The sequence below is a fragment of the Maylandia zebra genome, linkage group LG1 (genome assembly GCF_041146795.1).
Source record: "Maylandia zebra isolate NMK-2024a linkage group LG1, Mzebra_GT3a, whole genome shotgun sequence".
NCBI lineage: Eukaryota > Metazoa > Chordata > Actinopteri > Cichliformes > Cichlidae > Maylandia > Maylandia zebra.
Genome location: NC_135167.1, coordinates 22776716 through 22792181, shown reverse-complemented (window position 1 = coordinate 22792181; position 15466 = coordinate 22776716). Strand labels below are relative to the sequence as shown.

Sequence of the window (15466 nt, the reverse complement as noted above, 5' to 3'; positions counted from 1 at the left end):
TTCTAAAAGAACAATTTAAGTTATGGCTATTTTTTGTCATCTATTTATCTGTAATTAAATGAAAAAGCATAACTGTGTTGCTCAAGCTTTTTCAGCATTTTATCACTCTTCTCAACTTTGTGAGTATTAACTATTATTTTAACTTGTAAAGCGTAACCCTGCCCCTTGGTACACCTTACGTATATCAGGTTTTTGCTGTTGAAAAAGCTGGGTTAAGGTGAGTTTAGACATGTTTTGGCATTTTAAATAATGCTTAATCGTTACTAAGGATGCCGAAGTTTGCCATACCCCATACCATTATACCACCAGCAGCCTGAACCTTTGATTCAGGGGTCAGGCTGCTTTCATGTTGTTTTCACCAAATTCTGACCGTACCATCTAAACGTTGCAGCAGAAATTGAGACTCAAGTATTTTCACCCAGAGAACTGTCGATCACTGGATATTTTCTCTTTTTAGTCCACCCTATGGTTGTAGGTAAATTTCAGTAGACAGTAGTAGAGATGGACTGATCCGATATTACGTATCGGTATCGGTCCGATACTGACCTAAATTACTGGATCGGATATCGGAGAAAAATAAAAAATGTAATCCGATCCATTAAATATCACGAAAGCACCTCACAAAACTTGCAACACGCCGTAACTCACCTCAGAACGTTAGCACGTCGGAGCAGTATGCATCACGTGATAGAGCGGCTGTGGCATGCGGGACCTGTCGGTGGTCTGGATAGCATTTGGAGCTTCGCTAGCAACCCGGCATTTCATCTCCGACAAAGTTATCCCCGAGAGAAGTAAAGCAAGTGTGTAAGTCCATCTCTGAATGTTTGTAAAGCATTCCTGCATTAAGCTTAACAAGCGACTGCCTCTTCTTGCTGCTACTTCAATCATGAAACTGCTTAATGATCAGCTGATCGGCTTTTCTGTCACGAGTCCGTCTCTTTTGTTTGTTTTTGGCCCACTTCGCGCCAGAAAGAGGAAACCAGCGGCTGAACAACAGCAGCACGTTTAAGCTTGATAAGCTGTTGTTAGAATTTATTTATTATTACTTTCTACACCACGATCCTTTTCTACGCAGCTGACGGCTGGTAACTGTGCAGGGGCGGATCTAGCAAAGTTTAGCCAGGGGGGCCGATAGGGCATTAACAGGGAAAAGGGGGCACAAAGACATACTTTTCTTTCTTATTCTCATTTAAAATGTCTAGCTTTTAATAAATAATTATCTGACACCCAAAGTTTTAATTTGATGTAAAATGAATAGAAGTCAATTACTGTATATAGTGACTATTAAGTCTAATATATATATACCCTAGTAAGCTATAGTACTTTTTCCTTTGGGAAGGTACCATCTGTGCAGTCTGCAATTTTGTTGAAGAAAGATGTTGAATCTATTTAATATTTCTTGAAAAATAATTGATTTCTGTGCATTTTTTTTCACACTGCATCAAATTAAGGTTGATTACGTCGATTAAGCATCATGAGGTGGAGCGTGAGGGGTGGTTCCCCATTTATTTATTTTTGTTGTTGCTGGGAGTTGGAACCCTATTAGTTAGGTTGCTTAATATTTATGCTAAGTACTCTTTAAAATACCAGAATAGGGAGGATGGTGTAGGTTTTGTCATGCGCCGTGGTGCGCGGGCACGAAAGGATCCAGGCGCAGACTCCGAGCTAACAAAAAGACACTTTATTAAAACAACGAAAGGCGACCCGGGGAAAGTAGAGAGCAAAACAGAAACTAAAAATCCGGGGAAACAATGACACGAGGAAGCCGGGATCGGGACGGCGGGGGGCTGCAATAGAAAGGGGAGATGATTACTAGGGAGCCAGGAAGCGGGGAGAACATATCAGGACTGAGTTAGAGTAGGGGCTTACGATAGAACGGAACCGTGGGAGCTCTGGAGGGAAGTGTGGCAGTCCGTGGGGGCAGGAAGTCCGTGGAATGGCGAGTGGGCCAGGTGAGCGCCGCGAGATCCAGTTGAGCCGGAGGACAGGCAGGTAGCAGACGCCGAGTAGAAATCTGGACAGAAGTAGGCAGGTTAAACAAAGTTCCAAGCAGAAGAGAATGCACACTTTTCGTGGAAGTCTGGTTACCACTGTGGGGATGACTACGGACTGGCGTGGAGCATCCGTCAGCGCCGGATTAAGTGGATCTCCGTGTAATCACCGGGATGGAGAGCAGGTGTGCTAGTGATGGCCCAGCCCGGGGGTGTGGCTACCCGAGCATCACGCATTCCACAGACCATGACAGTGCCCCCCCCTCAAGGGTCGCCCCCAGGCGACCGACTGGACTGCGGCCTGCGGAGAGAAGCGCGGAAATCAGCGATGAGGGACGGGTCCAGAATGAAGGAACACGGAACCCAGAGGCGGTCCTCGGGACCGTACCCCACCCAGTCCACCAGGAACTGCCACCCACGCCCACGCCGGCGCTCAGCCACGATGCGCCGGACCGCATAGGCCGGGTGACCGGCGACAAGCCGGGCGGGAGGAGGGGGCTCGGACGGAGGGCACAATGGGCTGCGGCGGACGGGTTTGACCTGGGAAACGTGGAACGTGGGATGTATGCGCCAGGAAGTAGGGAGCTTGAGCCGAACTGCCGCCGGGTTAACAACCGCATCAACTTCATACGGGCCAATGAAGCGGGGGGCCAGCTTCCAGGAGGACACACGCAGCGGAATGTTTTTGGCGGCCAGCCAGACCTTCTGCCCCGGCTGATAGTCGGGGGCGGGGGTGCGACGGGGGTTGGCATGGCGTGTGTGCTGTTCCTTCGTCCGCAGGAGAGCTTGGCGGGCCCTGAGCCAGACCCGCTGGCAGCGCCGGAGATGGTGCCGAGCGGAGGGGACTGCGAGACCGAGTTCGTCTTCAGGGAAAAGAGGAGGCTGATAACCGAGGGATGCCTCGAACGGGGACAAACCTGTGGCAGACGAGGTAAGTGAGTTATGTGCATATTCAACCCAGGGCAGAAAGGTGACCCAGGAAGTGGGGTTTTGGGACGCCATGCACCGTAGCGCAGCCTCTAGCTCCTGGTTAAGCCGCTCGGTCTGGCCGTTAGATTGCGGATGGAAACCCGAGCTTAAACTAACTCTCGCGCCCAAAATGGAACAAAAGGTCCTCCACACTTGTGAAGTGAACTGTGGGCCTCGGTCTGAGACGATGTCAAGGGGAATACCATGGAGCCGGAACACGTTTTCAATTAGGGCTAGGGCTGTGTCAGGGGCGGAGGGTAGTTTCGGTAGCGGGACGAAGTGGGCGGCTTTAGAGAACCGGTCGATGATGGTGAGGATGACGCTCTTTCCCGAGGAACAAGGAAGACCGGTAATGAAATCTAATGAGATATGAGACCAAGGCCGGTGAGGCGTGCTGAGCGGATGGAGCAGGCCCGCTGGGTGCTTAGTGGACAATTTGTTGCGGGCGCAGACAGTGCAGGCAGCCACGTACTCCCTCGCATCTTGTCATAAAGTCTTCCACCAGAAATGCCGTTTGAGAAGACCAATGGTTCTGCTCACGCCAGGGTGACACGAAAAACGTGCAGTGTGGACCCAATGGATTACCGCTCCGCGGGCAGCAGCGGGGACAAAACGCCGTCCGGGGGGTCCGGTACCCGGGTCAGGGTCTCCCGGGAGGGCCTGGCGGATAACCTCCTCAACATCCCAGGAGAGGGCGCCCACCACACAGGTTGGGGGGAGAATGGTGGTTGGTGACGATGTCTCCGTGTCTGGGGAGTACTGGCGGGAGAGCGCATCTGGCTTGGCATTCCGTGAACCTGGGCGATACGAGAGAGTGAAGTTAAAGCGTGTAAAAAAACAGGGACCAGCGGGCTTGGCGAGAGTTTAACCTTTTAGCAGTCCTAAGATAAATTAGATTCTTATGGTCCGTCCATATGAGAAAAGGCTGCTCGGCTCCCTCCAGCCAGTGGCGCCACTCCTCCAAGGCGAGTTTTATGGCCAAGAGCTCCTTATCGCCTACGTCATAATTTCTTTCAGTAGGGGTGAGCCGGCGAGAGAAGTAGGCGCACGGCTGGAGCTTACCTTGAGGTCCAGACCGCTGAGAGAGAACAGCCCCGACTCCGGTGTCGGACGCGTCCACCTCGACGATGAATTGTTTGGTGGTGTCGGGGTGGAGCAGAATGGGCGCTGTAGTGAACAATGCCTTCAATTTGGTGAACGCTGTGTGGGCCTCCAGGGGCCAGGTGAAAGGTACCTTAGGAGAAGTGAGGCGAGTGAGAGGCGCGGCGACGTGGCTGTAGTTTTGAATGAAACGTCGGTAGAAGTTCGCGAACCCGAGAAAGCATTGGAGCTTCTTCCGCGAATCCGGGACTGGCCACTCCAGAACCGCCTTGATCTTAGCTGGGTCCGTCTTCACCTGTCCTCCTGCTAAGACATAGCCCAAAAAGGAAACCGATGAGGCGTGAAACTTGCATTTTTCTGCTTTGACAAACAGTCTGTTTTCCAGTAACCGTTGCAGGACGCTCCGGACGTGAACGTGATGCTCCTCCATGGTCCTGGAAAAAACGAGGATGTCATCCAAGTATACAAAAACAAACACGTTCAGGAAGTCTCGGAGCACATCATTCACTAGCGTCTGAAAAACCGCAGGGGCGTTAGTTAAGCCGAATGGCATAACCAAATACTCGAAGTGGCCCAGTGGCGTGTTAAAGAATTATTGCAGCCGTCGAATATTTCTGACAGTATGCTACTGAGGGGAGCTAACATAAGAGTTATGAGTTATAAGATGTAATCTAAGTCGTAACATTGCTGTATGGAGCTGCAGATTTGGTTGCAGGTTAACATAGCTGGACTGGCCATCGGGCTTATTTGACTTATTTTTTATTTTTTTTGTAACGGCATGAACAATGAGAGGTGGTGGATTGGCCAGATGCAGGTCGATGTGTAGAAATAACTCCGTTGTTTGGTGGTGGCTATGGCGGGGCTTACACAGAGGCAGTAGGTGGATGAGGGAAGGGGAGGCAGGAGGAGAGCCCCGAGGCAGCCACCAGTCCGAGTGTCAGGTGAACTGAACTTCAGGTAAGAAGTCATGACCTGCAGTCTATCTGGGTCAGATATAAACCAAGTTTAGGTGGAGTTTATTTTCGTTGTGCTGACTTTTTACTGTCAGTTGCAATAACTCGTACTGCGTTCTAGCCAGCTTGATGGAGTTTTTAGGTGGGTGGGTGCTATGATGTTACTGATAGTGAACTTTATTTTATTCATAAGGTTAGTTAGTAGAGTTGCCAACGGCTCCTTAAAAAAATGGAATGGTCCCTCATTCAGAGAAAATATTATGCGTTTGGTATTGAGCTGAGAAGAGACGCAGTTTGTCCCGAACTTCAGCTAGGATGGAAAAAGACACAAAGCTGGATTTATTCTGTCTTTACGCTGCACAGCTGCCTCTTCTCTCATTCTCTCCCCTGCCTCTCCTGTTGCTACTTCAATCATGAAACTGATCAATGATCAGCTGATCAGCTTTTCTCTCTTGTTTATTTATCGCCCACTTTGCGCCAGAAACAGGAAACCAGCAGATGTTGCGCTAAACAACAGCAGCACGTTTAAGCTTGATCAGCTGTTGTTAGAATTTATTTAATATTAATTTCTAGTATCAGCTGATGTTTGCTGGAGCCACAGCTGTAAAGCTGCTGGTCATGATGTCTGTTTGTATATGTGGTGAGAGGGAAACATGAAACCAGGAGATGTCCTTACTGAATCATCAGAGCTGAACAGGTGATGGAGAAACAGGTTTACCTTTTAGGTGACATGAATGAGTTGAAGGGAAGTTATGAACTGTTTCTGAGAGACAAATAACACCAGGATCCTTTTCTAAGTAGCTGACAGCTGGTAACTGTGCAGGGGCGGGTCTAGCAAAGTTTTGCCAGGGGGCCAGGTAGGGCATTAACAGGGAAAGGGGGCACAAAGACATACTTTTCTTTCTTATTCTCAATTTAAATATCTAGCTTTTATTAAATAATTATCTAAATCTTACAACCAAAGTTTTTATCTGACGTAAAATGTATAGAAATCATACATATACCAAAAAGACTGTACATCACTGTCACCACAGCGTTTGTTTTCATTCAAAGTCTTTATGGCTTTACTACCTGGTGGGCCGGTCAGTAGTCAAAATGCCCGATTTTCTGTCCCAGTCCAGCCCTGCAGGTTATACTGGCAGTGTCACCATGCCAGCTGACTGTATTTCATCATCAGCCAGTGCTGTTCTTTATCAATATTACCAAAGTTTACCATAAGGCAGCATAGAAAGTATTTACTTGCTTTCAGGTTTTATTCAAATGTTAGTCTTTTCAGTTGTTTCTCCACTTTTTTCCTGTTTCAAAATCAAACACCAGTTTGTGAGAAGATTATCTTCTTTTTTTAACAGGCAGAGAAAGTTTTACATTGGAATTGGCTAATTTGTCAATTGTTTGTTACAAATGTTCGTATTTTAATATTCAAAAATGTTTTTGCCCAAAACATATGTGCACTATATGTCAGTAAAAATACTATGCAAATATTGATGTCCTTGAATGCTGAGTAAACACTGACAAAGCACTGATTGTATCTCTTGTACTTTATCAACGCAGTATCTAAAAACTTTGCACCGTAGTGGTTAAAATCTCATTCTAATAAGAGTTAAAAGTGCATTTGGTTATTAGGTTTATAGGATTATTGAATTATGGTTAATGGTTGGTAGAATTTTTTTTTTTTAAACATTATCTGCCAATTAAATCTGCCACCCTTCTCCAAATCTGTGCCCCTACCTGGCCCCCCCAACAAAAATTTTCTAGACACGCCACTGCCGAGGAGCCCGTCCAGCCTCACGCCACGTCAGCTGGCGGGCCCGAGGAGCCCGTTCAGCCTCATGCTTCGTCAGCTGGAGGGCCTGAGGAGCCCGTCTGGCCACCTTCTGCTTCACCACCTGTGGCTGCAGCGCCACCTCCTGCGGCTCCCGTGCCGCCGCCTGCAGGACCACCACCTGCTGCGCTACTGCTTGCTGCTTCTACGCCTCAGCCTGAGGACGACGCCTCACCTGGTTCTGCCACACCTCAGTCTGAGAACTCATACGAACTCATTTCACCCACTATAGACTGTGTGTTGCTGCAACTTGAAAAGCAACCTGCCTCGTCAGCTGGAGGGCCCGAGGAGCCCGTCCAGCCTCATGCCTCGTCAGCTGGAGGGTCCGAGGGGACCGTTCAGCCGCCACCTGCGGCCACCTCATCGTCACCTGGTCCGGCTTCATCCGAGTCTTCGTCATCGCCTGGTCCGGCTGCATCCGAGTCTTCGTCCTCGTCTGGTCCAGCCTCTGCTTCTGCTACGCCTGGTCCGGTCTCAGCTTCTGCTACGCCTGGTCCGGCCTCTGCCTCTGCTTCTGCTACGCCTGGTCCGGCCTCTGCCTCTGCTTCAGCGTCGCCTGGGCCAGCCTCTGCTTCAGCGTCGCCTGGTCCTGTGCCCTCCAAGCCTCGGCCGGTACGCCTGACACTTGGGAGCCGCCGCTGCCTTCCGCGCGGCCGGCCCCCTGAACTGCTCCGTGGTCTCCTTCGTCGCCGCCGCTGCCTTCCGCGTGGTCGGCCCCCGGATCGCCGTTGCCACCCGCACGGCCGGCCCCCTGAACTGTTTCCACGCCGTCGCCTTCCGCACGGCCGGCCCCCTGAACTGTTTCCACGTCACCGCCGTCGAGGTCGGCCCCCTGAACCGTTTCCGTGTCGCCGCCGTTGCCGTCCGCACGGACGGCCCCCTGATCACATGAACTATGGCTTTCTGGACCGTCACCCCCCGGGCCGGCCCCCTGATCACATGGACTATGACTTTCTGGACCGTCACCCTCCGGGTCGGCCCCCTGAGGAGTCATGAACTGTTCCCTGCGCTCCTGTGATTTTGATGGACATTTTGGGTTTTTTTTGGCCTTGTTTCTGGCCCTCCGTCCTGGACCCCCACCGCCCGCCCTTGGTGGGTTGTTTTTGGTTTTGTTTTTCGAGGTTTTAGGGCGTCTGGAATCCGCCCTTAAGGGGGGGGCTCTGTCACAGGCTGGGTCTCCGACCCAGCACTCTGAGTTTTCTTTGTATTTTTTGATATGTTATTAGTTTGTGTTATTTCCTATTTGCCTTTAGTTTAGGCAGTTATTGTTCCTGGGTTTTCTATGTTTTGGGGTTTTCTATTTATTTCATCACGTATTAGGTCTGTTAAGTTGTGTTGTCATTTCCTGTTTTATTCTGACAATGTCATGTGTTCTTTGTTCATTGTATTTAGCTTTCCTCTCCTGGTCCTGTCATTAGGTTTATGTCTGTCAGCTGTTTTCCCCCATGTGTCGCCACTTCCCCTGATCACCTCATGTCTGTATTTAAGCCTTTTGTTTTCTTCATGCCATTGTCAGTTCGTCTGTTTATCTCACCAGAGTTACAGTCATAGTCATAGTCTTAGCCTGTTTATTTTCCACCTCAGTCATAGTTATAGTTTTTGGTCTTAGTACCTTTAGTGTTTTGTTTCTTAGTGTTTTGCCTGTTTGCTTTGGTCTCTTGGTTCATTTCCTGCCGTCATCGCAATAAAGGTTCACTTTTCTGTTAATCATTACTATTCCTCGTCATCATCTGCTTTTGGGTCCTGTTTCCGCACACATCGGCGCACCCCGCCGTGACAGAAGCTTCCAGAAGAAGTAGGCTGGGGAAGGGGCAGTCAGGTGGCAAGTGTTTGGAGACAAGTCAGCAACTTCCATGTAAACTAAAGGTAACTGTGGCAATCTACTAGTAACAAAAATAATCACAAGGAGGTTTTTGGTGCAGAATCGTCTTTGTGTCTGATTTCACTGACTGACAGCCAGCAACTTCAAGCAACTTGCCAACTGGTCAATCAATACACATTTTTGCTGGCAACCAGGAAATGGCCAACCGATTTCTAGACCTGTGTGACTAAGGCTGTAGCCCAACTTAGCATTAACCTCCTAAGACCCGAACTCCTTCATGGCATGCATTTTTAATTTCTCTCTGCTATTTGGGCTGATCGGGACCTGATGAATGTAAAAACAAAGAATTATCTTTTTACCTGATGTAGTTTCTGAGAAGAGGATATCAGGCCCTTGTAGAGCAAAATTTGGTGTTGTGGTCTAGACAACCCAAAATGTGATGTCCACATATGTGGATGCCAGGTACTAGGAGGTTAAGAGTGAAAACAGGAATGCTCAAAGAATAGTGGATAGACTGACTTTTGAGACAGATGCAATGAGATTGTAGCCACAGGTTTTCTGTTGGTACTGTGGATATAGTCAACACCATGTTAATGTAGAGCTGGGCGATATAAGCTCTGTTAATGATAAAACTTTTTGCAGATGCTTTGTGGGTCTAACGTGTATTTTAACCTCTTTTCTTAAACGTAACCAAACAGTGACTGTGAAGTCAAAGTAGAAAAAGGGGTGGTCCTAAACAAGATAATGCATTCTGAAAGTAGTGTGGTCCATGCTATTCCCATCCTGTCTGGATGGGAATAGCATCTGTGAGCACTTTCTATATGTCCTCATCCAGCCACATACTACAGTCTATCAATATGTAATTGTAAATGGGATACCCGTGCATTGAAACGGTGCTAAAACATCCTGACTAAGTATGATATGCGAGCAACTGGGAATTGTGAGAATGTGTTGGATTAATCTACAAAGGGAAATGTGAAAATGAAAAGCCAGGGTTTCACTGTGAGTAACATGTGGCAACAAGTTCTTGGCTGATTATTGTGACTTCCTGTGGTGTGTTTGCTTGGCAGTGTCAAACTGATGGGAACAGATCACGGTTGTGAACACAAACAGATTATTTAACATGTTAATTCGTGAGCTTTAATAGTGCTGCTAGCTCGTGTTTGGACACGTGTTTGGCTAGCCCTTTCCCCTGTTAACAGCTTTCATTCTAAGTTAAGCTAATCAGCTCCTGCCTTTGGTTTAATTTTTGGTGTATAGACACGGTGCTGATCATCAAATCTAGAGAGTGAAGAGTTTGTCAAAGTGCTAAACTATCAATTTACTAAAGCAAATCTTCTGTTTTCTGTCTTAAAGTATTATACAGAATTCAAGCTTCCTAATCAACCCACAGTTGTTTTTTTTGTCTTTTTATGTCTTTCTTTCTGACTCAAATGAAGGCTTAAATAAGTTTACAGAAGTGCTGCATCACTGTGATGCAGATTTTCTCTTGTTCTCTTGTTCACACTGACAGCAAAAGCCTCCTTTTCACTCAGTCCACACATTTCAGGGTAAAGAAAGAGTGTACAATGTCACTGGATTTTGTTACTTTGTACTTATTAGTGGCCACCACCCTACAGGCCAGATTTCTTGCACTTATTAGTAGGAAGAACACAAAGGTGATGCTTACTCATTTTAAAGTAGACAGAATGGTTTGTTCTATATTTCTGTCCATGCAGCCAGTGTTCACAGGTGTCTGCACGTAGCAGATGTTTGAAAATTGATATGCATCATGTGAAATGTAGCTGGTGTGAAGCTTCAAACACAATTTTTACTTAAAAATAGTGCGAAAACATATGAATTCCAGTTAATTATGCATCCAATATTAGTTATCATGTATGATAAGTCATTTTGACATGGACTGCCTGTGAGCTGAATTTCAAAGAAAGAGAGGATGACGCATAGGTGCTGAATGATGGACAGAAGAAATGAGGGTGAGAGACAGGGTTCAGTGTGTGAGAGAGGCGGCTGAAAAATAATTGAGCTTTAGGAGATGTAGTGATGCTGATCCTCCTATAACTTCAATATCTAGCGCTGAATGTTATTTAAATGTATACACGTTGCTCCAAACACATCCGTCTTAATCACCCATTTAAGTGTCACATTCAGCTTTCGAGAGGTTTGTAAAGCAGGAAAAATAATCTGTGTAGATTTCAGGTCCTTAAGTCAAAAAATCCCCGAGTATGTTAAGAAAAATTATGAGACACCTTCCAAAAAATAAAAAAATACAAATACAAAAAATAAAAAGGGACTTGATGAAACTGATTTTTTTTTCCACTGGTGAACACAAAGTTGTGTCCTTCAGTGTCTTGCCCAAGGATACAGGGCACGCAGACTCAAACAGCTAGGGATCAAACCACCAACCTTTCAATAAGTAGATGACCTTCTCTTGAATATACTAACCCTAAACCTAACATGAATATAATCCAACAGTTTTAAATCCTAGCCTCAATCAACTTTTTTAAACACAAAAACACAATCAAATTGCTCAAATTGCCATGTTGGGCTAGCCCTAAAAGTGAGTCCATTTTTCATAGAGTTCCATGTTAAAATTTCCAACTTTGCAGCATGAAAAGGGGTATTTAGAGCCATGATTTAAAAAAGAAAAGTGGTATCCTAACGGAGGCAGCTGCAATGGATAAATGTCTGCTGGCCTCACCCCTGCTGATGTGAGTTAATGATCTGAATCTTTCCACCATATTTGGGCAGTTGGTGCCTTTCAGAGCATTTTAAATGTAACATCTAATAATAATATTGTTGCTTTGTACAGAATAAATCAGTTTGGTAGGTGAAATTCTAATATTTAATAGTCTTTTACTGAGCACTTATTACGCCATATGTGTCTGTATGTTGTATGCACAGTTTATGCGAGCAGTTTACTAACTGAGCTTGCAAGAGTTGGGTGATAACTTACTCCACCATCTCATCCAATTCATCATGGGCCACCTATAGCTCGACGTGAAAACACGTGCAATTGGCCAGAGTCACTGAAATTCTTTATTGTAGTTCTGTAGTTCTTTATTAGAGCTGGCCTCCTCATATGAAACACGCACTTCTGCATATATCTGCTGCTTCTGGCCTTACGCTCATAAAACCTCATGTTCTGCCCCATAACTGAAGGTAATGGGTTGCTCATACAGAGGTGGGAATTAAAATAATTAAATATTTTATGTGGGTTCACTTGGCAGGGTTTGCTTTTTAAACATCCTCTGCTCTTCTCATCATTAGAGGGCAAAAAGAGTTCTGGTCCAGAGCAGACGCGCAGAGAACAAGTCTTCACTTTATGAGAGCAGCTTGCTCACTAAAACACTTGTGATAACTCAACAGAGTTCAACAGCTTATTTCACTTATGTTATAGTTTGCAGTAGCCTCTATAAATTATACCAGTATTCTATCTGCATCTTTGACCATCATTATTGCTTTCCCTACTGAAATACCTCCGGTTCAACATTGCCTGAAGATAAATCCAAACAAAAAAATTACTTTAGCATGAGTAAATTGTGACAGGGTTGTATTCTCTCAAATGAAACATAGCACGTTACGATCTTACTGCAAAGGATGATGTCAACAGCGGTAGGTTAGGTTACCCTAGCCAGCTAGCCGCTAACTGGTTTACTGGGCAAAAATACAAAGGTAGTCCAAGCTGCACTAACTCACATTCTGCCTTATTCTGTTCCTTAGCTGTAGACGTGAGATGGGTTATCCTCACTGTCCCTCACAAGTGTCCTAGTTGATGCTAGTGGCATCCAACCACAGGCTCTTCCATCTCACTCCGGTCCCTCGTGGCTCCGCTCTTTCCTCGCTCTCTCTCTCCTTTTTTGCGGCCTGCTGTCTCTGCTTCCTCTTCCATTTGACCTCTTCTTCCAAAATAAAAGCACCTTAACAACAAACTTAATTTCCACTAATATGGATATACAAAAATGAACAAATAGAACTAGTCATATATAGATGTACATGTACATTAGAAATAAAACTTAGCCCCTTTAAATATCTCCAGGCTACAGTGTGATGGTTAGCACTGTTACAGTAAGAAGGTCCTGGGTTCAAATGCACCATCTGGGTACTCCACCTTCCCCTCACAGCCAAAAGACATGCACTTAGTGATTAGTGATTCTAATTGGAGATAAAAGCTGTGTCCCAATTCATAGGCCACAACCTTCGGAGGCCCCACTTAAAGGCCGATTACGTCAAAGCCAGGCAATGAAGGCTGCTCCAAATGCGGCCCACAAATGCGTCCTCCTTTTCCCTGGATTTGAAGGATTGGTCAGGTGTATCCTTCGTGGCCCAACCTATCCCAGGATTCATAGTGCCGCATTTTGGGTTTTTTTTTTAGAAAAAATGGGGAATGGCTCAAGTGGGGCAGCCAAAGAGTAAACTTTTAAAAGTACAGTGGTCCCTCATTTATCGCGGGAGTTACGTTCAAAAAATAACCAAAGATAGGTGAAATCTGCGAAGTAGCCAACTTTACTTTTTACAATTATTATAAATGTTTTAAGGCTGTAAACCCCCTCAGTACACACTTTATACACTTTTCTCAGACAGGCATGAACATTTTCACACTTTTCTCTCTTGTTTAAACACCCTCAAAGTTCAAACCTTAGTAGAAAAATGTGTCCAGTATTATAGAATGAAACCAAAGATCAAACCCTATTTTCAGGTCCAGAACATGGGAATATAGCAGCTATTTGAGCAACATTAATGAATCAATGGTACGGAAGTACAGGGAGCTAGAAGAATGAGCTGAGTAAAGTTTGACTTATCTGACTGTTTTATTTCGCTTAATGCGCCTTATAATCTGATGCGGCTTATGGTCTGAAAAATACGGTAACTTCTACCTTCCTTTAGCATGTCCAGAAGTCCAACTTTTTGTGCGATGGTTAGCATCTTCATCTGCCTTTTGGATGCTACCGCAGGTGTCTTTGATGGTGCAAAACGTTTCGTCGACATTGTTGTGTTTGTTGGGGAGAAAACTTATAAAACATACAGTACAGCACTTCAGAGTCACACTGCGATAGATCGAAGATTTATGTAAATTTGATAAGCTGAATGCATTCTGTACTGTACAGGAGACACAGCACGGCGGAGATTGATTGACAATGGTCTACAGCCGATCAGGATGCAGAACACAATGCGCTGTTAACAAAGACAAAAAAAAAAGCCTGCAAAAAAAAAATCAGCGAAAGAGCGAGGCCGTGTAAAGTGAACCGCGTCATAGTGAGGGACCACTGTACTGACTTTTATGTCACTTATTTATGCGGTGATACAAACGTTTTAATAACGAAGAACATTAAAAGATCACTGTTGGCCACATGTTGGTAAAGTAATCTGATTTTAGTGATGTTAGTACTTAACGCGGTTCAGGTTCTACTTAGTTTTAAAGCCTTTACTTTAAAACATGAACTGTGACAATTTCATGGATAATTAAAGTTAGTAATATATCTACAGACAGAACAAGATGAAAGTATGTGAATGCTGCCTGGTTTTCAGTCCTGAATATCACAGCACAAGTAGGATTCACTGCACTGTTAATGTTAGCTTGGTTATTTTGCGGCCTCTGTTCGGTGGCCAAACGGACTTCAACATTTATTAAAGGTGACGGTTCACTCGTTAAGCTAAAAGAAAGGTGCTTTATTCATAGGAATCAAACTTGGCCACTGTACCAGCTGGGAACTCTACTTATTTAGTACTGCTAATTCACAAACAGAAAAGACTCCTTCTCCTTTGCAGTTTTGTAATAGTGTATACCACCCATCACTTTTCTGTCTGTCCTGTACTCTCTCTTTTTCTTTCTATCGGATTGTTTAATAAAAGCATGAAAATGTATTTATAAGTGGAACTTGTGTTTGAATCCTGCAGCTTATCACACATTTGATTTCCATGTGCGAGAACTGCAAGTGTCCAGAGTGAGGACGGACTGAAGAAACCACTGCTGCACATCATCTGTGAGGTTTTGCACCCCTGATGATACACCAGGACAAACTCAGCAGTGTCTGAGGAAGGGCCAGCACCAGCTGAGAGATGGAGAGAATAGACAGACTGTTCCCTCTTTGTGAAGGACTGCTAGAAAAATTTAAAATAACTATTTGTCTTGAATCAGTCTTATTAGGTAATGTTAAAATATTTTTTCCATTCAAGTGTTTTCAGTACTCAGGGCCTTTAAGTTAAACACTATGAAAGGCAATAAAAAGTTTTATATTCAGAAACTTAAAGTATGTATGTATTAGCAGCAGAGTCTACCTGAAAATAAATGTCCATATTTTTTTTTCAGTTATATGAAGCATGGAGTATTTTGGAGTACTGCTGTGTTTGTTGCATCATATTGCTGTAAATGTTTATATGCTCTATATATTTTGAGTAAGTTGATCTATAGTGTTGCATCATATTTTATAAGGCTGTTATGTGTTTGTATCATTTCTGCCCATTTAGCAGAAGTCAGCCTGTATAAGGCTCTGATATCTATTCTGTATGACTTAAAGCAGTTATGACATGGTATGATTTTTTCACCCAATAAAGGAATATTTATTATATTAGTCTACTCTTCATTTTATCAAAAACAATTATCACAGAATGTAAGCATTCAGACAAATTTTATGTAATGCCAACATATTAAAAGAACAATATTTGTCTCTTATATATAATACAACTATAAATACACTGTAAAAGATACTTGTCCTTGAGTGAAGATATAAAGTGATAGGAAATATAAATAAATGCAACTTGAATCTTTACTGAAGCTCAGTATTTGAGTTCAGAGATTGAGTTTTATGCT

At 44.8% G+C, this 15466-nt stretch overlaps 1 protein-coding gene across 1 annotated transcript; it reads left to right on the top strand.

Moving 5' to 3' along the window:
• Positions 1–4914: 4914 nt before the first annotated feature.
• LOC143419851 (uncharacterized) lies at positions 4915–15191 on the top strand. The gene is made up of 3 exons (XM_076887490.1): positions 4915–4937; positions 6770–8702; positions 14554–15191. Exons 1-2 carry the CDS (start codon positions 4915–4917, stop codon positions 7830–7832), a joined length of 1086 nt encoding a protein of 361 aa, XP_076743605.1. The 3' UTR covers positions 7833–8702; positions 14554–15191.
• Positions 15192–15466: the final 275 nt, after the last annotated feature.